We start from the raw sequence: 23,959 nt of genomic DNA, 5'->3' as shown, positions 1-23,959 counted from the left end.
ATTTTAACATTAATCGTCATCATTCAGTATTCTTGCCTCTCGTGAACGATTGAAGGTCCGCAAATGATTCGCGAATGCATGCAGCGCATGCAGGCCGCCGTGGCAGCACGGCATGCATATGCATTTTGGCAGGGAATAAGTGGTCAAGGGCAAGGTATAGAAATTGGTATATAATAATAACACTTGATAACACTGCTGAAGTGGTACGGCCACGGGCAGGTTACGGCTGGTCCAAGGTCCAAGGGCTGGTCAGTGTTTTTTACATACTTTGCGGGTGTTTGTTCGTGCTTGGCCTTACAGGCAATTTGTCTATTTCAATTTTCACTTGTGTATCTGTTAAAAAGAACGTATGGTGCCCTATAACTCAAAGGATAATCTTTGGCTTGAATGAATCACCTTGACCTGACACTCTGCGCTTCCAATATGTCAGCTTGAGCTGCTTTTCTATCGATGCCTATTGCATGTTGATTCAATTTGACCATTTTTGATGTGAGGTGCATGAAATCTAGGCCCTGTTTCACCGGTGATAGCAGCACGCTACTATCAAATTGTGCGAGCTGACGTAATGTGATGACGTCACACTAATGACGTTTCGTGTAATCCGTGAGCTTTTTCATAGCTACGTTTGGAACAGAGTTGCTGTCTCGTTGAATGCGTTTGATTTTTTCGCACGGCCTTGAAGATGTTGGCAGCTATATTTGATGACATCGCACAAATTGGCGACGGCATGGTTTGTTGATGTTTCCATGGAAACCCAATTTGACACGTGTGATAGCAGCGTGCTAGCAGCGTGCTGCTATCACCGGTGAAACAGGGCCCAAATGCAACTTGGTTTAAGCCTTTGTTAAACCGGCAGGCGTTTAGTCTTGGAGTTCCTTCGACAAATGTTACAGGGCTAGCGAATGATGTTAAAATTTTATGGATCCGCCCAGTAGTTTCGGAGATATGAGGGGAGAAAATACCCCCCACCGTGCGGCGCGCGGAAGAGCGGGAGGCCCAGTGCCGAGTCAACCAGGTGAGTTGGCCCGGCAGGCGGTGGGCCTCCCGGCCACCTTCCGCAGGTTGCGCAGTGGGGGGCGTTTTTTGCCCCCTCGTATCTCCTAAACTACTTTGTAGATCCATAAAATTCAAACGGCCTTCGATTGCCCTGTAGACTTGGTCGAAGGAACTCTAATTTCATTGACAACTGGGTCACCGATGAAGTCACAGATCAGGTCAAAGATAAAATGTTTTGCCGTTCGCGAGTCTTCTAGGGAATGTGCTATAGCCTGGGTATAACATCGAATAAAACTCATTATGTCGAAAATCAGTGATATGGTGTAAGTTGTCTAGTACATATGTTGCTATTAGAGGTCGTTGATGATACCAGGTCAGGTCACCAAGGATCAGCACATTAACCCGCGCCGAACCGGTACTCTGAGATTCCGCGCCGGGCGGGGGGTGTCTGAACACCCCCCTCCTTCTAACTCGGCTCCTGGGCCACGTAGCGACACGCGGTAAGCGGCAATCGAAAGAGCGTCCAAGAAAAGGACAAAAACACTTCGGTAATTTTTGGGGTCAGGTCAAAGGTCAGGTCACCAGAGGTCACCAAAGGTAAAATGTTCACTATTTCAACATTTTGGAAACTGCCAACGGCTATCTCGGGAACCGATAGAGCTACAGCGCCGCGGAAAAGCGCATTCCATAGCCCTTTTACAGACCTTTCTGAGTAATGTTCTCAGATTTGACCTCAGGTCAACGCTTTAGCCTCCAGAGGGCAAAAACTCCAAAAATAGCCGTTTTTACGAAAAACGTTTTTTTTCGGCAATAACTTTTGACTCAAAAGAGCCATGACATTACTTTTGCCAGCATCGTGTTCCTCTCGTCGAGACGCGTCGAATGAACTATAATTTGACATTCAAAGGTCAACTTGAAAATTTGACCTCAGGTCAAGGTCATGACCTGACCGGAAAAGGTCATGTTGCATATCAGTCGATCCGCAGCGTCGAGCCGAACACATCTAAGGCGTTTTCAGCGCTCTAGCACGCCTCTATCAGAAGTTATTAGCGAAAAACTGTTAGATTCTGTTCGTGACCTGAGATGACCTCGGGGGCATAACGAAAGACTTTTATATCTATGACTATCACATATACTCCAGTTTTTTCGAAATTCAAGACAATGTTAAGGATTTTTGTGTTGTTATATTTAAAAAATCAAGACTTGGTTTTTTGGGTTCAAAATCCAAAAATTTCAAAAAATCCGAGATAGCAGTTTTATAGCCCTGTTAACTCTACACCTTAAATATCTAAAACATTGTTCTGTATCTCTAAAGCTGTAGGCCTTACAGGCTACAATTTACTATGTTGTTTACTTGTTTACTGATCTGTTACCAATGCTTTTGTTCCAGGACTAATCCAGATAGCATCAATTGACTAATCAAAGATGGTGTATGATCAGAACTTGTCATCTAGTGATGACAATTCTGGTAAGTATTTGATATAATTGCATTCAAACATAATGAAACAATGTATTTTTAGCTCATTTTGATGAACTAATGCTCCTAAGCTAGCAACAACCATTTGTTTTTTTATCATTTCTGATGAGCTGGTAACCTAGACCTAGTCTTGTTCCGTCTGTTACCTCTCATATCGTATATCATGTCATCACATACCATCATATTTCTGTCCACAGGCTCGGAGAGTGACGCCAGCTCGGGCAGCCGCTCGGCGTCGCCGGCCGGCTCCGGCTCACCGCGCCGCAGTGCCTCCCGCTCGGCGAGCCCCGCCGGCAGTCACCACTCCGGTAACCGGCCGGCCACCGCCGCCTCGGGCAGTCCGCGGGGCAGCGCCGGCTCCGCCAGTCCCGCCGGCAGCGCGGCGTCGGGCAGCCCCGCAGCCAGCTCGAGATCCGGCAGCCCGGCAGGCAGTGTGAGGTCCAGGTCGGGCAGTCCTGCTGGCAGTGCAAAGTCCGGAAGCCACAGGTCTGGAAGTCCTGCTGGTAGTCAAAGATCGGGAAGTCCTGCTGGTAGTCACCGGTCTGGAAGTCCTGCTGGCAGCCACCGGTCTGGCAGTCCTGCCGGTAGCCACAGGTCAGGAAGTCCTGCCGGAAGTGCGAGGTCGGGAAGTCCTGCTGGTAGTGCAAGATCCAGAAGCCCAGCTGGTAGCAACAGGTCTGGCAGCCCTGCTGGCAGCCAAAGATCAGGCAGCCCTGCTGGCAGTGCTAGGTCTGGCAGTCCTGCTGGCAGCCACAGGTCGGGCAGTCCTGCTGGCAGTGCAAAGTCAGGCAGTCACAGATCTGGAAGTCCTGCTGGCAGCCACAGGTCGGGAAGTCCTACCGGCAGTGCTAGGTCTGGAAGCCCTGCTGGAAGTGCGAGGTCTGGCAGTCCTGCTGGCAGTGCAAAGTCCGGGAGTCACAGGTCTGGCAGTCCCGCCGGGAGCCACAGGTCCGGCAGTCCTGCTGGCAGTGCTAGATCTAGAAGTCCTGCCGGCAGTGCTAGATCTGGCAGTCCTGCCGGCAGTGCTAGATCCAGATCTGGCAGTCCTGCTGGCAGTGAGAAGTCGCGTGGCTCGGCGAAGAGCGGCAAGTCTGGCAGCCATCGGTCTCGCAGCCGGTCCCGTTCCGGCTCGCGGTCCCCGCAGCCGGCCGCCGACGAGCGCGCCTCTGGTAAGTCAGGGTCACGCCTCAGTTCTTGAGCGCATTCTCTGTCTTATGTCACTTCAAAATAACTCAGCTACTGGCATCAGTCACTTCACATGTTCAACTTGCATTCATCTGTCCCCCGTGTGATCGATCCTGTTATTTCTCTTTTCAGTTCATTCGGACAGCGAGCACTCGGACGGTGGCTCAGAAGCTGGCAAGGAGGGGTGAGTGGCAGCTTGGAAAGTAAAGGAGGCAAGGATTCCTAATCATGCACGATAGAACAGGATGCAATAAGCGCTAATGAAAGGATGTTTATCGACGACATGGTAATCTATCAATTCTCTTACTTTATTCCGGTACAGTTATAGGCCAAAAGCTCGCGAATATCGCCGCTGATATAAACCGTTAAACTAACCCGGAATCTGTCATGCTCCTGTTCCTCAGTCGTGTGTTTGTAAATTGTAATGCAGCTGATGACCCACTGACCCGCGCCGTGACCCGTTTCAGGAAACGTAAGCGTGCCGTCGTCAGCGACTCTGACTCTGGTGGCAGCACCAAGGCCGACAAGAAGAAGGCCAAGACCGACAGCGACGGAGACGAGTCCGTGAAGGGTACGTCGACGCCGCGGCTCGCAAAAAAAAGAAGAAAAAAATGTTTAGCTGGGATGAGGTCGTTACACGAGTCATTGGAAAAGTGTGTGGTACTTTTGCTGTTGTTTATGTTCCTTCTGGCTGCTTGGGCTCTTGCGTCGTGGCCTATCGGCCCAAGAGAGTCCTGAAGGCCGCTGTCATGTCGCTACGCCATGCTTCTTCCGTCGAATGAAGAAGGCATTTATCAATTTATTTCCACATCTTAAAGGTATATTGTCTACCATTGAACTGGTGCTTTTGCCCGCATTACTCTGCCTGTGATGCTTCATAGTTACGACCGAGAACAACTCATCAATGGTTTCCATCAAACTGACCGTCGTTTGGTTGTATTCAGACGTGGACGCCGCCGACCTTTTCGGTGACGCATCCGACATTAGCGACGACGAGGGGGAAGCCGAGACGGCAGCAGCGGCGGCTCCCGCGCCGGCCAAGCCGGCGGGCAGCGACGACGAGGATGACGTCCGACGCGGCAGCGATTACGAGGATGATGCGGACGAGCCGCGTGCCGTCATCCAGGTCAGCCGGGGAGCGGACAGAGGTAGAGGTGGTCGTGGAGCTGAACAGAGGGATAGGGGTGTGAAACTAGGCTTGGATGGCGGGATGAGCATTTTGAGATGTTGGACGGATACGCAGCTGGGTCGCTGTGCTTGGTTGTTATGAAAGACTGATAATTTTCGTTCTCCCTCCTGGGACAGATTGGTAAGTTGAGTCTCGCTGAACTTGGATTGCATTATACGATACCTATCGATTTTTTTTATCTGCTGATGCGGTCCAGTTTTATCAATTCAAGAAAGCGCCCTCCTGAATACTGCCACAGCCCTTAGTCAGTCCCCGTGTGACCGTTGTTTCCGTTTCTCTCTGCGCGCCAGGACGATGACGAGGACGGTGAGCAGGCGGAGAAGGCGGCCGCTCCTGAGGAGAAGGAGCCGCCTCAGGAGACCAGGATTGAGGTGGACGTACCCAAAATATCCACGGACCTGGGTAAGGTAAGACACGGATGTGCAGCGAAGAGACAGGACAGGGACTGAGTGGCTAGTCCAGCCGCCACCAGCGAACCAGTATTAGGAAGACGATTGAAGAATATGTCGCTGCTCTCGCCCGATGACTGGCGAGAGCCGACCGACCTGACCCGATCAAGTGTCTGTAGATGGTCATATTCTCTGTGATCCGAAGTTAGCAGTATCAGATCTTTTTCCATCAGCTCATATGTGTTTACTAAATTGATGGATGAATACGGCGCCACCAATCCTAACGAGCTAAAAAGTCACCCGATAAAAACCCTTCTTTGGATAGGTCGGAGGACGTCATGATTAACAATTAGTTCCGTCTGTCGCCGTTTCATTTTCACTGTGCGTTGTGTCGCCAGGAGCTAAATTTCGTGAAGCTGCCCAACTTTCTGTCGGTGGAGACGCGTCCGTTCGACCCGGAGACCCACGAGGACGAGATTGACGAGGAGGAGACGCTGGATGAGGAGGGCAGAGCGCGGTCAGTGGCCGGCGGAGGGAGGAGAAACGGGCTGTAACGTAGAGGGGCAGGGGTAGATTATGGACACTGTAGATATCTTGTCATATGCACGGTCACAGATGTAGGGGTAAGGTAAGGCATTAGTATCGTCAGGGAGAGACGTTACTTAAAGTGGCGTTATACCATACGGTCAGGCATACACGCCTAGACAGTAGTCACAGCTTTTCTGTAGTGATTTAAAACTAAGCTTCTCTAACCAATATTCCCAAAGGAATGACTACGGTTATTTAATCCATGTTGTCTACCTATCTGTCACTGCCTCGCCCCTCACCATTCCATCTGTCTGCTCACTGTTACCCTCCTTACCACCCGCTCTGCCCATCCACACAGCCTGAAGCTGAAGGTGGAGAACACCATGCGCTGGCGTACGGTGTTCAACAAGGAGGGCGACGCGGTGAAGGAGAGCAACGCCAAGGTGGTGCGCTGGTCGGACGGCAGCATGTCGCTCTACCTCGGCTCAGAGATCTTCGACGTCTACAAGCAGCCGCTGCAGGTAACCGATCGGTTGTCTGTTAACGGGCATTACACGTAACGGAAGGGTTGTGTTGTATGCAAATATCTTTGGTAGTTCTCCAGTAAGGATGGTCTTTGAAAAGCGGCTACGTAACGCAACCTTTCACATGCATCGCTACCTTCCTTCTGTTCTATATCGTTTTAAGCTTTTTTCATACGACTAGCTGGCTAGTAAGCCAGGCTATTTGTTTATAGTACGGTCGATGTTTGGCCTACATGTCTCTGAATTCGGATTGTTGTTTGGTGGTCTCAGATCTCCGACGTGCAGCCTTCGTGTTTGACTTCTGACTACTGACCTGTGACCTCTGTCTTTCCGGCAGGGCGACCACAACCACCTGTTCATCCGCCAGGGTACCGGTCTGCAGGGTCAGGCCGTGTTCCGCACCAAACTCTCGTTCCGACCGCACTCGACCGACTCGTTCACACACAGGAAGATGACGCGCTCGATCGCCGACCGGTCACACAAGACGCCGGGCGTGAAGGTGCTCACAACGGTCGGACAGAACCCGGAGATGAACCGCAACCAGCTCATCAAGGTAGGCGGCGCTGGCTGGTTTGGAGAAGGGATATTGTGGCGTAGCTGTGAGAATGCTTGTGAGGGGGGAGGGGGGGGGGGGTGGCAGGGAAAGGAGTTAAAGAGACTCAATGGTCTATGACGTGACATTAAAACATCCTTTTGCTTTCGAGTCCTTTTTCAGATGCATGTTTACGTCGAAATACACTGCTAACTTGGTTACATTTGTGGCCTGGTTTACCTGTCTTGCACTTTGCCATTATGTTGCGAACTCAATGGAGCAGTCTACCCTCAAAATTTTAAATGTCAGCAACATCTATGATGCGAACCAGATCCACATTCGTTGACCGTTTCAGGCATTATCATTCCCAGTTGACCAGCTGTCCCGTTACGCCGTTCTGTATCGGGCGGTCACCGTTGCTTCACGCGGCTCGTCGTCTGCTGTTCGTCACCGCGCCCCTTCTGTTTACCGGTTATCGGTCCAGTCCCACTGTGCAGTGCACCCCCGATTCCGACACATTGCTGATTCTGCAGACGCCCCCGCTCCCGACATTGCTGCAGCTGCAGTGCCCTGTCCCTATCGTGTGTGTAGTCACTGCTGTTGTTTATATCTTCATTTGCTGACTTCAGACTCTGAAGCTGTCCGTCTGCCGCAGCTCTGTTTCTGACTACCATCTCGTTGACCCCTACCTGTAATCTTATTCGCATGTGCCTTGCAATGGTCTCTGACTGCCATGGCTGCTGCTCTATTCAACTGCTCTATCTCATTTGTTTCACACACCCGCTCTCTATCCATTCGGCCGTATGTGCCGCCGCCCGCAACTGACCCCTCCTCCCTGTCATTACAGCAAGAGGAGATCCGTCTGCGTGCGTCTGTGCGCCGAGACGCCCAGCGTCGACGGGTGAAGGAGCGCTCGGCCCGCAGTCTCAACTCGGGCTACCTGGAGCCGGACGGCGAGGGAGCAGACTCGGAGGACGAAGGAGCCATCTCCCTATCCGCCATCAAAAACAAGTACAAGAAGAAGAAGGGTGAGTCATGGTGCCAGGAAAACAGCAGATTATGATTGTAGAATTATTGTACTTTTTAATGCTTATTTTATTTAGTCATGGTGCTAGGAAAACAGCAGATTATGATTGTAGAATTATTGTACTTTTTAATGTTTATTTTATTTTAAACTATTGGATATCTTTTAGATTCAGGCCGCAGCCTTCATTCAAGACGCACGGTGATAAATTTTGATGATCAGATGATCAAAATGATCAGAAAATAAAATAAAACCTTTCTGTTAAAACAATTATTTTTATATTTTAATATAGGAACAACTATATTCTATGTAGAATGATGTTTTGACGCGGAAGCTTATTACGCGTTGACCAATCACATTGCGTAGTTCAAACTTACGCATGCTGCACGATAATGTGACTGCATTCCTTTCTAAGACACCACATTCCTGCGTAAGACACTCTTTTTGGAACGGAAAATTGAATATTTTTGCTTAGGGTGATCGTTGGGCCGTAAAAGCTTATGATTTGTGCTAGTCTCAGCGCAAGCTACAAGACTGCTATTTCAGTTAAAACCACCATGTTAAAAGTGAACTATTTCCTTTAAGTATTGTCATACTGTAAATGCTTTTCACAAAGATAATTTGTCTTATTTCTTAGATTGCATTGCTTCACTCTCCGTCTCCATTGCTCTCATTTGGCGCTATTCCGCCAATTTATATCGCATTGCGTCACTCCCAGCCGTCTGACCACCCTGCCCCCCCCCCCCTCCTCCCTCGGACAGGCGAGCAGCGGGCGCCCATCTACTCCTCGGACGAGGAAGGCTCGGACATCGAGACCAGCCGCGCCAGAAAGCTGGAGCGCGCCAAAAAGACGATCGAGGAGAGCGACGAGGAGGGCGCGGGCAGCGGCGGCGGCGCGAAGTCGCCGGGCTCGGCGTCCGGCTCTGGCTCCGGGTCCGGATCGGCCGCCTCCGGCTCCGGCTCCGGGTCAGGATCGGGATCGGGATCAGGTAGTGGCAGCGACAGTGACTGAGAGGGGTGGGGGTTGTGGACTTGTGTCTCGGTCTGGGATGTCGTACTTCATGTGTCGTTCGTTGGAGTGTTCGAAAGGTGCGTGCGTGCTGAGGGGAGTGTGAGCCGTAAGGTGCGAATGGTGATGTGACTGGGTCATTAGCGCTTGCGAGATTAGTACGGTAAATGGTTCTTGTGGTTTGGTCAGAGTGAGCCACGTCGCTCGGTCTTGTGACTGCATCAGTCTTCTGCAAGCGTGCTGGGTGTTGCGTCATTGCTCCGAGCTGCAGTGTTGCATCATGCCGCTAGAATTGGTGCGAACTGCGGTGACGCGTTGGTCACCGTCACCGCTCCTCTTTTCATCGCGACAAAAGCATCGGCTGGTTTATGTGAATTTGTGCAGGAGTCCGACTCATCGATAGTTTTCATCGCCAATAAAATCGGATAGCACCGTTTTTCCTAAAATTGTGTCTCCAACGCAGATTTACGCACTATGAGGGTGTTTGATCAGATACACCAGTGATCAGGGAACAACACAACGCGAATCTCAGGCCCGTCGGCAACAGGCCACACTCGCTGAACACAAAAGAGATGGATTGTTTCGTTTTATTGAAAAATTGATATAATCAGGCCGTGATATAAAACGAACTACACATGCGCATACACATGCTCACTAGCGATGGATAGACACTCGCATTCTAGCCTAAAAATCTGAATAATGGTAGATAGTTACGAAATCCATTTTCAGGACATTTTGAGCAGTGGAAATGTGTGCACCAGTGACAGCCTGCTAACGAGACTATGTAGCATGATCTTCCCCGAAAGACGAGTTTGGCACGTTCTGCGTTCATAAGGCACTGTTGGACAGGAGTGGTTGTTCGGTTTCAGAGATAGATTTTCAAGCTCACCGCCTATCTTCTTGAACGTCCATCCGTGAATAACCGAGAAAGTTGACTGCGCTCATCGTAAATAATGGCTATCGCTGATCACGTGTTTTACCACCATGTGGGGCATGAGTTGGCAAATCATTTCCAACATCAACGCATCGGACGACATTGCTGAAAGTCAACCAGTTCCCGACAAAGTAAGTCCTGGAATGCAGGAGGTGCCGCATGAAAAGTCCCACGGTTGTGCGAAAATCTGACAAAAGCACACCCAGTCAATGCGGTCGAATGCTACGCGCCGCAGCCTCATCAGTGATCCAGTTCGGAACTGAGCAGCTCCGGTATCCAAACGGTAACGACTGCTTACATCACGCCCTCATAAGCTCGGCCGCATAAATGATGACAACAAAACGTCACTTCTACCTGCCACGCAGTATCAATGCAACGAGCACCCAAAGCAGCAGCTCGTACTCTGCTCCATCAAACGCCAGCGTCACTGCTACAGTGTCCAACACAGCCACTGAGACTCGACCGCTCCCCACTGTCCACGACTCCTCCATCGTCCTCCGTCCACTCTGACGTACGCAGAGGCCCTCAGGCGTTCAGTGCCTGACGGCTCGGCTTCACATTGCGCGTGAACATGTACACGCCCACCTTGACGCCGGCAAACATCGGCTTGTGCATGTAGTTGAGGATCTGGAAGCCGTGCTTATAGAAGAGGCTTTTGGCGGCGTCATGGCACTCAGTAGTCTGCAGCCGCACGTGGGTGAGGCCGACGTCCCCGCAGAACCGGCAGGCCACCTCCAGCAACTGTGTGCCGATGCCGTGGCCGCGGTATGGCTTTAGCACGGCCATCCGCGTCAGCCAGCCGCCCTCCGGCTCGTCACGGTTCTTGCGAACGCCGACGGTGCCGACGACGACCCGTCGGAGACCGCCCAGGTCTGTCTGGTACTTCTCCACGTCCTGAGGAGTGACAAACGTCAGCTGGAACGCCGAGGCCGGCCCCAGCAGCGGCTCGTACAGCTCGGCCACCCAGAAGTTGGTCCGCTTGGACGTCTGGTACGTGTCCGGGATGTTGCTGAGGTCGCTCTGGGCCGCCACCGCACGCACCTGGTGTGCAGCCCAGATACTCGTGAAGATGAACACGAAGAAGGCGGGCACCAGCAGCACACACAGGTCGCCGGGCACGCCGAACACGACAAACAGCACCGCCTCGACGGCGATCAGCAGCTCCCAGAACGTCTCGCGGAACAGCGCCGCCGTGAAGAAGGACCACACGGTGCTGGTGGCGGCCTCGCTGGCCATCGCCTTCACGGCCAGCGCGTCGCGCGGCTCGAACGGCCGGATGCAGCACAAATAGCTAGGCAGCTGTGGTGTGCTGGCCGGGTCAGGCATCGTCGGAAAACTGATAGATGTGTGCAGCAGATAGTTGCACCTGAAAACAGCAGAAAACATTTAGTTCAAGATAAAACATTTGGTTGACCACAGTGCTTTGAAGAAATGAATTTCAAGAAGCATTAACAATCAGCCAGCACATGCTCACAGCTCAAGAAATGGTTTTAGAATGGGAATCAGGAACACTGAGTGCCTATTTGTGATGTGTGCACTGCAGTACATCCCAGTCTCAATATAGAGCAGCTGCAAAAACTGGCAGAAAATGCTAAAATGGTGACACCCTGCCAGTTGCCACACATATTAGCATCAAATCACATGGTAAGGCGTTGCTGAAAACTGTCCTTGCTTAAGCCCCCAGCCAGCTACTCAAGGGCACTGGATGAAGATGGTGGCCATGGCCAAACGCTTGTATCTGAAATGACTAGGGCCAGGAAGCAGACATAAACAGAAATATGCTAAATGAGGTGGGTCTAATGGACCTCTTTACAGGTTCTCAAAGACTAGAGCTTTTACTTTTAAGGGATTCAGGTTGGTTTCAATGGCAACATAATATGGTAGGTACCTAAATGCATCACTGCACTAATAGGTAATCATGGGCAAGAAGCCAATCATAAAGCTAAAAGTTAAAGGAAATAGTTCACTTTCACGAAATTATTTTTTTTTTGCAACGGATTTATGATTTTTTATGTTCAAAATAATCAGCAAAGAAAATAAAACCTTTTTATAACAAAATATTCTTTTCTATATTTTGATATAGGAAGAACTTTTCAGTTTCTGTAAGGCACACGCGATCCAGTATGAAAAGAGCATGGGTCCCGAAAATTCTTCAGAAACAGAGAAATTATCGCAGCCACCGGCATTTGGGCGATCTGCTCGATCTGATAATGTTCCCCTGAATGTCCTAATTGATCAGTACGAGAATTTCTCTAGAGTTCTCGTAGATAATTTCTCTAGTTTCTGAAGAATTTTCGGGACCCATGCTCTTTTCATACTGGATGGAAATATATGCAAGGCACACATCCTCAACGCAAGACATCTTTTTCGGGACGAGAAATAGAATATCTTTGCCTAGGGTGATCGTTGGGCTGTAAAAGCTCCTGATTTATGCTCGTCTCAGCCCAAGCTACGGAACTGCTATTCCAGTTCAAAACCCATGTTAAAAAGTGAACTATTTCCTTTAAAGATGTGGGAATGGTTGCTGAAACAACATGGCTCACAGCCATAACTGACACACTGGTTCATTGAATTTTGACCCATGTTAATGTCAATGACATGGCTCAAATAATTTCTGAAATAGAGGTAACTAGATATTCCATGTAAAAAACAAATATATCAATATGTGAGCATGAATTTAATTCCTTGTGTGACTCAATACAGGCTATTCTTCAAGGTATGGCCATGGGTCAGTAGAAGCCTGCTGCAGGACCTGCCTCATGATTGCTATTTTTCACTTTAACTCCTTTTAACTTCTGTAGCACTCGGGCTGTTCTTTGGGAGATTCCGAGATGAAAATTCGCCCTGCTGGTGTTATGCCATGTACATACATAATTTATGAGAATGAGCATTGTTCCTGAACTAACAATGAAAATCCAAAACTACGAGAAGAACAAGGCATTACCGTATTCTCCACGTTGATGTACATTACTGAAAAACACATTACAAAACATCACAGACCGAAATCAGTCGGTGACACACCAGGGAAATAAGCTAATATTAGAGCGCTCTATTTATTGCTCCCGCTACTTCACCGTCTCCCATAGGGCCCTGTGTTGAGCTGGTGTCGAGGCTCTAAAAATGACGCCAATTTTTGCACCCTTCTCACGAAAACCGCTCGGACCGCCTGGAAACTAATTGTTCCGCTTTAAAAATTTCATGATCGACGGAAAAATGAACGAGGAAAACATTGGTCCTGAAATAATTCTGAACTCCCTGTAGAACATATCGAAATATGGCTGCAAACTAGGAGCATGTCAAAATCGGCAAAACAATACAAATAAACTTACCGGGATTTTTTTATTTTCTATGCATCTGTGTATGAAATCAGTCGATTTTTCGGAAAGATCATCTTCTGTTTAATAAATAATTCCACAATTGAAATCGAGAAAAAAAATCATTTCTGCTATGACAGCAGTTTTGGCATTTTGCCAGTAGTGTGGCGTGCGCGGTGCTGGGTAGTCGTCGGGACGGAGTTGTTAGTATTTTCGGTGTTTTAAATGGTTGATGGCCATTGGAACCAGCTTTATATTATTTCCTACAAATTTTTGCATCAAATCATTGCTTTGAAAGACCATTGAAACCCCTTATCTCTTCATGAAACACGATCATATCATCGTCGACGAAAATGGCGCGGGACTAGATGTGCGTTTCCATCGAAATAAATCGTAAATTTAATAACAATTGATGATAAATATCATATTCTATTGACACATTTTCATAAAATAAGGCATAAACTTTGCAAGGAAGTCAACATTGGATAATTGGATTCTTATTTTGCTCACATATCCTTGTAGTAGTCAAATGGCTCAATTGTTAGATAAATGTAAGTATATGTTTTGGCTTGATGTTTGCTGTGAAACCACCCAGCCACTTGCTGGTTGAGTGGTTTTCTGATAATTACCTGATAATCATTTCTCCTTTTCCTTAAAAGAAACTAAAATTCTTTTCAAAGTAACCCATTTTTAGGAAAGGCGGCTGGCTCATTGACATTTCATGTTCTTGTTTTGTTATTGCTGGCAGTATTTTGATACAAAAAAAAAAATGCAATATGAACTTTTTGCAATAATAAAACCCAAGACAAACTTAGTTAATGCATCAAACACCCAACAGAAAGATTGCGAGTCCTTGTGACGTGAAGTAGAATATTCTATGAATGTGTTTTATAGAATATGCCAAACTTTAAATTGATTTATTTTTGATACTAATAGCTAAGCATGTGAATTATGCCACAATATAATTTCATTTTCTGGTTTTGAAATAGCCGGCAGTATCTTACTTCAACAAATGTAATATACATGGAATACATGTTATGTTATGTTAAACGTTTAATAACAGCCAACAAGAGGGGCTGTTCCAGCAAATAATGTTTGTACCTTATGCATTACCTTTCTTTTCTGCAGGACCATGCTTCCGCTGGGTGGTCGACATTTGCCTCCTGAAGAAGTTGAGCAACATGAAGACCACCAGATGAGGTGTCTGCAGTTCATGTGGAACGCTGCAGACTACAAGTGTTATGCCGACCACAACCAAAATGCTGTGATCATGGAGGCATGAACCTCATGACAACAATTCAGATTTGCAGTTGTACCAAAGTGTGATTCAAACCACCTGTGGCATCTCACTCAATGCGTGAACAGCGTGATCATTGTGCAGTGTTCAGCTGCAACTAAGACATTTATTAGTGACTTGTTTTGCAATTAGCCACCAAAAGCATTTTTTGGGCTGGCTGCTGTAATTTGTTGTGCACTGCGCAATAGTGGTAGTGTTTTGTCACTTGTCAAGTTGTCAGTTGTGCATGTTGCATGTTTCTCTCCCCTCGGCCTTCATTATCAGTTAAGTGGTGAATTGGCATCACTCAGTCTCCTCAGATCTCCATTGACTGTCTGTCAACCACCTAACTTGAGACGGTATTTGCTAATAGTGTCAGAAAAGAAGTGATTGTAGACATTTTAGGAATATGAGCTCCGTTTCATGCGTGTTCCAGTGGTCATTTTGTCACATGTCCCATAGTGTAATAAATGGAAACTGTTGTTCCCTTTTGAAGGTACTCGCGGATGCAGAAAGCGTTGGGCCTAATTATTAAACGCACTCTCCTATCAGCGACACACGAAGTCGACAAATATCATCCTTTTTAGAACAGGAGGAAACGAAAACATGTGAACATAGCTGTACCTACAACAGTGCATAAGGAATTGAAATTCTGGGAGTTTTTGAAATTCGGAGAAACTCGAGTTGTCGACAGGTATGCCCCCTTGTACGTCAAGGACCGCCTTAAAACAAACGTCCACAAATGAAGGCAGTATTCGTATGTTCGTTGTAATTGCAGCAGCCTAGCAACATGCATTGCGGTCCGATGGCGAATTACATTCGTGCTAAAAAAAACTATGCCGGCAACTGCCAATGTACTTAGGTCATTGGTGAGGAGAGGAAGGGTTATGTCAAATGTCAACATCATAGAAATGGCTTCATCTATTGAGCTGTGCCTATTGTGCATAATTCAACCAATCAATGCATTTCGTTTCTTGCAATCTACTCATGCTATCACTCCAGCTTCAGAGTAATCATCCCGTATTGAACGTCTAAAGATATTGATTTCTATGGCTGTTTGCAATTGCTAGCCACGTCTTATCTCAGTTTGGTGGCCCCGCATCGGCCCACTCGGCCGCTCTAAAATTGACTTACGGAGGAGGATGGTGGCTTTTATTTTAGCTTCCCCGCTGACTGCGGGGAGCGCCGTCGCCGAGGTAGGAGCAATAATTAGCTTATGTTTGGGACTAATTTCCACGCTTAATTAACATTTTGATGTTATTTTAATTAATTCATGTTAATCTTTGACGCATTCTCTTTCTATTGATACCATCCACCGGTCTGAGAAGTGCTGCCTGGCTGCGTAAGGGCCGATAAAAGATCACGCTTTTAGGGGTATCTCTTCAACATGGGGCAGGAGCAATAAATAGAGCGCTCTAATTTTAGCTTATTTCCCTGGTATGTCACCAACTGAAATCGCAAGATTCGATGACAATGATGGGTAGAGAATCGAGATAACTCACCTCACCAACTAAAAAATAGACGATTCACAATGACCGCTTTTCATTCACGAATGAAAGCCCCTCGCTTCCGATTCCCACGCTTCCCACGAATGTCTCTGAGCTCTGAAAAGTGTGAGAACCCAGGCTCAGAACCCCTCAGAACCAAGAGACCCCAAGGCCATCTATAGAGAGACCCAAGCAAGGCCGGACCCAAGAGACCGGAGAGAAGCGTGAGAGCCAGAGGATGAGATCAGAGACGTCAGAGACCCGACTGCTGCTGACACCTTTCGTCCTATATGTGAACTACAGCTTCCTACAGGTTATGTTTCTCTCCGGACAATAGGTGGCAGCACAAGTAACAAAGGGATGACGCTCGTGAGCGTTGCGGGCACCCCTTAGGGCATGTGGAGCGGTCCAATGAGAGAGCGTCGTTCACTGAGTGCTACGGGTGTGGAACGTGGGTGCGATTCTCTGGAATATTTCGTGTGATTAGAACAGTGAGAAATGCAGAACTGTGCCAACTTGGGTGTCATCTTATAGCCTGGATTCTGCGTTTTCAGGAAGGATATTTTGTTCACCTGTGAAGGTAAGGTCAGTGGAATGGTAGGGTTCTAGCTGTTCCGCTGTTCTGAAGCATGGAACTCGGCCTGTTGGGAAAGATGGAGCCGTTGGTTTTCCAGCTGGTTTTCTGGGTTGGCGCTGTAAGGTGACCTGAAACGGTAAGAATGAAAGGTGTAACGTGTTCTATGACATGACCTGTAATTTCTGCACGATTTGTGATACCCTGATGATTGCTTCACATCCTGATCCTGATCTTGTGCATCCTGAGCCATTACAGCTGCGGTTGAGCTGGGAGAGAAGGAATGTTTCAGTGCCATTTCGCGTTCATCCAGACAAATTTGCTTTGCATAGCTGCTAGGTATATCGAGGTTCTAATTCGAGATACCTGTTCCCACGGTGACTATAAATCAAAATATCAATATATAAATACATGTTCCAGTTCCAAGTCGGCATGGTCCAAACACAACAGCGCAGTTGAACATCCATGTGATGTGACAAACGAATGTTGGCGGCAATCGTCGCTCAAGACCGTCCCTTACGATCAGCTACTTCTAAACAATTTCCTTCTAAAGGCTCGTAGCTAATTATAACTGTGACCCGTCTTCCTGGAGCTCGCCTTTACCGTGCGTTTTCCAGTTCTTCGCTTTAGGAGTCTGCAGTGGCGGCAGTGAGTGTCGGTTTTCCGCTGCATCGCCGGCGCATCGGAAAACGTCCAAGGCCGACCCAGGCCGACCATCGCCTATCCTGATCGCCCGGCAAGTAATGGACATCCCATGTCATCCAACTTCAAATCGCTTGCAATATCGCACGAGAAACCTCAGACCTGTATGGGGCTTATTATTGGCTAGGTTTGCCGTTGCGGCCGATAGACCTATGTGTATGTCTATGATATTTGGTAAGCTATAACGGATTTATGTAACGCTTACGGTGGTATCGGGTGCTCCGTTGGCTTCAATGGCTTGTCTTGTAGGACCGGTGGCAATGTGGTTCTGGCCTTATCTGACCTGACTGTAGTGCCCACGCGCCTCACGAACCGCCCCGGTATCACCGTTCTCTGGCGGCGGACACCTGTCCACCGGACTGGGCGGGCCGGCCGGGCGTGGTCGGCTGAGCGAGTCGGTGTCACCCGACCGTGACGCCCTCCAACCCTCCCGCCGCAGTCTCTATAACCCTCCAGCCGCAGCCTCTCCAGCCAGCTCCCACGCCACGGCGGCCACAAGACAATCGTCAAAGCCACAGACGCACCGGCCGCCGCACCGCGTGACGGACCGCCAGCGGAACGGCCAGGGCCAGAGCAGCTCCGTGACGCCCGGGACAGTTCTGTTACGTGACGATGTGACTATTGGCTTAGAAATGTCCTGTAATGTGCATGCGAAGGACATCTGCAAGGCCTGACGCAGCGGTCATTGAATGTCATTGCTTTGTTCATTAATTGTCTTGTTTATTATAGTTCGACGTACATGCAAGGCAGTTTCAAGCACTGTTACGGTAAACTTGACGTACTTTCAGCGGATGGCAACTTCGTCACGCTCCCAATGCACCCCTCCACTGTTTCGACGGTGAAGTAGATCATCTTGAGTGCGCTACTACTCGATGCTTAATGCTCAGTCGTGTTAAGATGACCCCAGTGAGCTTGTCGTATTAAAGGGACCCTCCCACCTTCAAAAAAGTTAATGAATTGGCATGAAAGTGATGTCGTTCGGTTCAGAAAGAGCAAAAACGAATATCTACCAAATTTCATCGAAAAATATTCACCGGTTTTCAAGATATTAGACTTTTACTTTTGTTTACTTTTTGGGATCTCCGCTGTTCCTAGCGACTTTATTTGAAAGTGCGGCATTTTTTGCGCGCAAAGCAGCATATACCACCGCGTGCTACAAAACGTTTTAGTCAAACATTTAACGGACGTTCGAAAGCCTGATGACGTCATCAGACTCCCGTAATGGTTAAGAGATAGGGACCACGCTGGTCCCACCCTGCAAGTAAAGGGAAGAAATTTCTTGAACACCATAAAGCTGCGGGGGTTGCGACCAGGATAAATGGTGGTTTCTGAGCCTGGCCGCAAACTTGGCTATCTCAACTCAAAACTAATGTTAAGGTGGGAGGGTCCCTTTAACATATTGGCACTGGCTGTATAACATCATCCACGCAACCCTGTCACATCGGGACGGCACCCAGTCTCGTGCCGGTTCGCGTCCGGCGCTGCTGGCCTCTCCCTGCTGCGTGTTCCGCTGAGCGCAGCCACTCCCCACCGCCGGATGATCCGGCCCATCCCCAGCGCACCTGCACGGCTTTCCGGAACGCCCGTCTCACCAGATCATCCGAGAGAGAGAGCGCGGGATTTTCCACTAATCCCGCTCTGCTTAATTTAAGTCTACTTCTTTTAGGTAAAGGTTCTTAGAGGAGGAAAAATGTTTCGTGAACGCTACAGAAACAGACTTTAGACGGTTGCATATTCAAACACAGACCTTTGAGGAAAACGCGTGTTTAGTTTGTATAGGTATCGGGAGTCAAAGATGTAGGCAACTGTGACATTACATTTACAACTTACAAGTAACTCTCAAAGGAAAACTTGAAATAGATAATGGAATGTAAGGATACAGAGCAATGCTGCTCTCCCGGTGCCTCTGCATATCGCATTTCTGTGGTGTTTCGTGCTCGGGTTTGGCAACTGATCTGTTGGTGAGGTCTCTGGGGCTCCGTCGGTCGCTCTCTCGTAGATGTTTGGTAACTTGAGCCGAGGACATGCGATCCACCCGGGCAGCGGTTTTCCTCATTGATGCTCCATTCCTGGAAAGTGGCAGTGTTCCACGATCTTGATTCTCTAATCGGAACTCAGGACTAATGCAGAGCAAGAGTGCTGCACCCAGACTGCCGCACGCGTCTGCCGTGGTCCATGGCATACGCGAGCGTTTTTAGAACATTTTAAATGGCCATTATGTGAAGCGCTCTGTTTATACATTGGGTATGCCACGGGCAATGCACGCATCGACTTCCGAGCCGTTAATTCGAGTGGGAACAAATACGTCAGATTTAGTTCAAATATTTGAGATTGGATGTGACTTAACCCTCGCATGTGTGCGGCGTTTTCCAGCTTCTAATGTGTAGGGGGGGGGGGGGGTCGGTTGGACCCCCCCTTGCCGTTTGGCCCCTGATCGAGCTAGAGCTTCGCGGAAAAAACGAGCGTGTTGCCCGTGACGAGAGGAAGCCGATGATACCCAATTTTAAGGTCCTAGGTCATTGGTTGACCTTCCAGGTCAGGTCAAAGACCCAAGGTCGGGAAAATTGGGACCTGTTAGAAAGTCGTAAAGTGTGGCTGCTAAGGGGTTTTTCGGGGTGCTGATCACGAATATCGTGTTAGTTTTGATCACAGATGATGTCTTTAAGCATTTAGACCAGGTCGGGTCAGGTCAGGTCAGGTCAACCAGTAGGCGTCGTGACGGGTATTAGTATTACGTGTCAACCGCCTCTGACAGCTTCGTAACATGTTACGAAGTCACCAAAACTACTTCGTAAATGTTCAAATGGTTGCTAAATTCGAATTCAGCTCCAAAAACTAGCCTAGAAACATGTAAAACTCGAAAAAGTGAACCGAGGTCACCAAAGGTCAATGACCTGACCTGACCTTCAGGTGACCTTGACACCCACCCTAATGCATGGGAGCAACATCAAATCACATGTTTGAACGTTTGAAACCACGAAAAGCTTGCAAACGCGCGGCTAATGCGAGCCGACATACGCGGAATCGCGATTCCGGCCAAACATGGTCTCGGAAAAGAGGTCACAGGTCAAAGGTCATTGGGGTCAGGGTCATGAAATTTTCAGGGTAGGTGTAAAATTGATCAATGCGAGGGTACTGATAGTTTCGTCGCGATCGGCCGCTTTTTACGCGAGTTATTCGCGAAAAACCATGGGGGGGGGGGTCCATCCGACCCCCCCCCCCCCCCCTACACATGCGAGGGTTAACAAAACATTACAAGTTTCATTGAATGCACGATTATGGTCTATAAATCCGCCTGCAATATCGTAGCTTATCGTACCGGGCCGTCGTATCACCGCTTGAAGTGGCATAGTTTATTGTCCTTCGAGCTTTCTTCTGTTTATGATTACACGCCGTTAGGGACTCTAGCTAAGGCGAAGCACACAAATAAACTATCGCGTTTGCTCCCGTTGAACTACTAGTGTGAACGCATGTTTATGTCATGGACTGTTGAAAGATTTGTCGCTGAGATTTAGGCCGATAAAGCTAATGTGTAATGTTTCTGTTTATGATCAAATGCGATAGCCGTAGCATTATCAGTTACAAGTGCTGTAGCGATGTTAGCCACCGATTCTACAAAGCACTTGTAACTTTGTGAAATGTGAATGTATGACGGAAGCTTACACTTCGCAACCCTGGCCTCACCGACCCCCATATGCGAAAAAACAGCACTGCAGAACCTGACATGACCCACTTACCTGCCGGTCCCCGCTCTCACGCTGACATTTCAAAGTTCATGTGCACCGTCACAAATGCTGTTTCAGGAATGTATTTTCGTGAAGCTGGGGTGATGTCATTTTCGCAGCTGCACCATTCGTGCCTAGCGGAAAGAGATAACTTGACTCGGCTGCTTTGCGGCACAGATCTTATAAGTTTTGACAGAGGACGTGAGGTACGCGGCCTCATGCTCAGCACGAACGACGCATAACCTAGGTGTGTCCTGAATAAATCACGAATGTTTGTGGTGACTTACTGAGCTGATTTCACGGAGTTTGGTCAACCGCCGTCGGCACTCATCAGCCGATACGCATCGTTCTTATGTAGACGTTTTGCTCACTGTTTATATTTATATTTTGTGATCGTGTCTGGCGGTACAGCTGTGCCTGGCATGTCCGCCGTATGTTCCGACCGACCCCAGTTCCAGCTAAAGCAGCCTGTTCTGCAGCGGAATGCCGTGCGAGTGTTTGTATTATCATGTCCGTATGCTGCCGCTGGTATGTGGAACTGTAGGGGCGAGTCCGGCTGCCCTAACACCCCTCCCCCTCCCCTGACCAACAGATGCATCCGACACGCCGCCGTAAGAAGCGGCCGAGCTACGGCGTTCGCACCGTGGAGGTACAGCGCGGCGCCAACGGGTTCGGCTTCACCATCTCCGGCCAGGCGCCGTGCCTTCTGAGCTGTATCGTGGCCTCGAGCCCGGCGGACGCGGCCGGTCTCCGCCCCGGAGACTACCTGCTGGCCGTCAACGGTCAGAACGTGGCCGCCAGCCTGCACGACGACGTAGTGCAGCTGATTGGCAGCACGCACTCGACGCTGCGGCTGCAGATCGCCGAGAACTACTACACGGACAGCTCGGAGGACGAGGCGTGCGTGGCCACGCGCAACAAACACAAGCCGGCGCACCGGGCACGGCACCGGCACGGAGCGCCGCGCGCCGGCCCGGCCGGCGGCCGATCGCCGGCGGACAGCTGGGACGACGAGGAGCCGGCGCGCCGCGTGCCCGGCCCGCCGCCGCCGCCGCGCGACCCGCAGGGCTTCCTGCAGCCGACGGCGCCGGCGGTGCGGCCGGTGCGTCGCGCGCGGCCCGGCCCCAGCCATGTGGCTGCCGCGGCGGCGGCGGCGGCCGGCGGCGAGCGGCTGGTGATCACAGAGCAGACGGTGAACGGACTCATCTACCCGACACTGCAGGAGCTGCAGCGCGAGCGGCAGCAGGAGGTGGACCCGGCCCTGTTCCGCGCCGTCGTCGGCTACCTGGGCACCATCGAGATGCCCAAGGAGAAGGACCTGGCCGGATCGCGGCTGCAGGCCATCCGAAACTGCATCCGCCGGCTGCGCGTGGAGAAGAAGGTGCACACGCTGGTGCTGATGTCAGTGTTTCCCAGCCGCGTGTCGCTGTCAAACACGCACGGCTGGGCGCTGGCCACCTACCCGGCCGACCGGATCACCTTCTGCGGCATCTACGCCGACGACAAGCGCTTCTTCGGCCTGGTGACGGTGCACCGGCACGACGACCCGAGCGACCAGAGCCAGGACGAGTCGTCGCCGCCGCCGCTCTCCAGCTCGTGTCACGTGTTCATGGTTGACCCGAAGCTGGCGGCGCACGGCGACCACGCCAAGCGGGCGCGCACGTTCGGCCTGCAGTGCTCGGTGGCTCCGGGCGGCGGCGGCGGACGCTGTCAGGAGTTTCCGGACACGGCGGAGCCGATCCTGCAGGCCATTCTCAGCCTGTACAGGAACCGAGTGCTGCCGGGTATGGCGGACCCTGACATGCAGCCCGCCTCGCCGCCACACAGCAACACCAGCAGCAACTCGTCCAACAGCGACTCCGGCATCGGCTTCCGCGACGACGGACACCCCACCGAGCGCATCTTTGTGGTGGACGTGGAACGGGAACGACTGCGCATCCACCGTGTCGGCAACCAGGGCGGTGTGATGGGTCCTCCGCCGCCGCCCCCGCCGGCCGCGGCGGCGCGCCACGCCGAGCGCCGCGTACCGCCCACGCTGCAGCACTCGAACAGCTGCCGGTCCTCCGACTGCAGCTTCGTCCGCAGCCTGGAGGACCTGCGCGGCGCCGGGGTGGGCGGCGCCGCCGGCGGTGCCAGCAGCAGCAGCGGCGGCGGCGGTCGGCTGGCCGCGGCGCGTCTCTGGCACGGCTCGGATACCGAGCTGGCGCGCATGGTCACTGGCTCGGAGGCGCGGCGGTTTGTCCGGTCCCTGGAGCGGCACCCTGACGAGGTGCGCACGGACCCGGGCGGCCGCGCCACGCCGGCCACCTCAGCTGCCACCGATGAGGAGCCAATGGTGAGTACCCGAGACTGCCGAGTGGCGGTCGATGGGTGGGTGGGAGAAGTGGTCTGGGCAGCAGCGACCGGCGCTGGCGGCGCCGGGGCTGCGCGGCCCGTGTCGCAACTGTGTCGCTTATGAGTAATGCATGCGTGTGTGTTATGCGAGCTGTGCTATTCGTGTCGCGGGCGGTGTTCTCTCGTCCACTCCATTTCTGCTCGTCGGGCGGAGCGCCGGTCACGGCGCGGGGACGGTTACGGTAACCTTGAACCCGGCGTCCATCGGACTGGCCGCCGTAACCGCCGACGAGAGAGAGAGAGAGAGAGAGAGAGAGAGAGAGAGGAGAGAGAGAGAGAGAGAGAGAGAGAGAGAGGAGAGAGAGAGAGAGAGAGAGAGAGAGAGAGGAGAGAGAGAGAGAGAGAGAGAGAGAGAGAGAGAGAGAGAGAGAGAGAGAGAGAGAGAGAGAGAGAGAGAGAGAGAGAGAGAGAGAGAGAGAGAGAGAGAGAGAGAGAGAGAGAGAGAGAGAGAGAGAGAGAGAGAGAGAGAGAGAGAGAGAGAGAGAGAGAGAGAGAGAGAGAGAGAGAGAGAGAGAGAGAGAGAGAGAGAGAGAGAGAGAGAGAGAGAGAGAGAGAGAGAGAGAGAGAGAGAGAGAGGAGAGAGAGAGAGAGAGAGAGAGAGAGAGAGAGAGAGAGAGAGAGAGAGAGAGAGAGAGAGAGAGAGAGAGAGAGAGAGAGAGAGAGAGAGAGAGAGAGAGAGAGAGAGAGGAGAGAGAGAGAA

General features: G+C 50.5%; 3 protein-coding genes across 6 annotated transcripts; 2 read left to right on the top strand and 1 right to left on the bottom strand.

The window, feature by feature from the left end:
• Positions 1-78: 78 nt before the first annotated feature.
• LOC122370124 (another transcription unit protein-like) lies at positions 79-9,299 on the top strand. Of its 3 annotated transcripts, none has more exons than XM_043345406.1 (12): positions 79-154; positions 2,387-2,464; positions 2,671-3,642; positions 3,791-3,842; positions 4,126-4,229; positions 4,603-4,784; positions 5,138-5,254; positions 5,635-5,753; positions 6,123-6,285; positions 6,626-6,841; positions 7,668-7,848; positions 8,606-9,299. In XM_043345406.1, the coding sequence occupies exons 2-12, from the start codon at positions 2,422-2,424 to the stop codon at positions 8,854-8,856; spliced, it is 2,400 nt and encodes a 799-aa protein (XP_043201341.1). In that variant the 5' UTR covers positions 79-154; positions 2,387-2,421; the 3' UTR covers positions 8,857-9,299. The 3 variants fall into 3 exon arrangements, with proteins under 3 accessions (XP_043201341.1, XP_043201342.1, XP_043201344.1); XM_043345407.1 differs by having other exon boundaries at positions 79-248; XM_043345409.1 differs by having other exon boundaries at positions 109-131.
• Positions 9,300-9,569: 270 nt separating this feature from the next.
• LOC122370123 (N-acetyltransferase 8-like) lies at positions 9,570-16,165 on the bottom strand. 2 transcript variants are annotated; one of them, XM_043345404.1, is made up of 2 exons: positions 15,880-16,165; positions 9,570-11,153 (listed from the first exon to the last, which is right to left on the bottom strand). In XM_043345404.1, the coding sequence occupies exon 2, from the start codon at positions 11,111-11,113 to the stop codon at positions 10,313-10,315; it is 801 nt and encodes a 266-aa protein (XP_043201339.1). In that variant the 5' UTR covers positions 11,114-11,153; positions 15,880-16,165; the 3' UTR covers positions 9,570-10,312. The 2 variants fall into 2 exon arrangements, with proteins under 2 accessions (XP_043201339.1, XP_043201340.1); XM_043345405.1 differs by lacking the exon at positions 15,880-16,165 and adding an exon at positions 13,117-13,140.
• Positions 16,166-16,272: 107 nt separating this feature from the next.
• On the top strand, positions 16,273-23,387 carry LOC122370122 (regulator of G-protein signaling loco-like). The gene is made up of 2 exons (XM_043345403.1): positions 16,273-16,444; positions 21,458-23,387. The coding sequence occupies exon 2, from the start codon at positions 21,458-21,460 to the stop codon at positions 23,321-23,323; it is 1,866 nt and encodes a 621-aa protein (XP_043201338.1). The 5' UTR covers positions 16,273-16,444; the 3' UTR covers positions 23,324-23,387.
• The last annotated feature ends 572 nt before the right edge of the window (positions 23,388-23,959 follow it).

The sequence above is a fragment of the Amphibalanus amphitrite genome, unplaced genomic scaffold (assembly GCF_019059575.1).
Source record: "Amphibalanus amphitrite isolate SeventyFive unplaced genomic scaffold, NRLGWU_Aamphi_draft 001101F_arrow, whole genome shotgun sequence".
NCBI classification, from domain to species: domain Eukaryota; kingdom Metazoa; phylum Arthropoda; class Thecostraca; order Balanomorpha; family Balanidae; genus Amphibalanus; species Amphibalanus amphitrite.
Note: the sequence above shows the minus strand (reverse complement) of the source record. Positions and strands in the feature narration are given on the sequence as shown.

Coding starts and splice junctions, on each gene's coding strand:
- LOC122370124 (XM_043345406.1), top strand. CDS start 2,422: ATGGTGTATGATCAGAACTTGTCATCTAGTGATGACAATTCTG. Junction 3,643..3,790: donor CGCCGACGAGCGCGCCTCTG/GTAAGTCAGGGT, acceptor TTCTCTTTTCAG/TTCATTCGGACAGCGAGCAC. Junction 5,754..6,122: donor GATGAGGAGGGCAGAGCGCG/GTCAGTGGCCGG, acceptor CCATCCACACAG/CCTGAAGCTGAAGGTGGAGA.
- LOC122370123 (XM_043345404.1), bottom strand. CDS start 11,113: ATGCCTGACCCGGCCAGCACACCACAGCTGCCTAGCTATTTGTGCTGC.
- LOC122370122 (XM_043345403.1), top strand. CDS start 21,458: ATGCATCCGACACGCCGCCGTAAGAAGCGGCCGAGCTACGGCGTTCGC.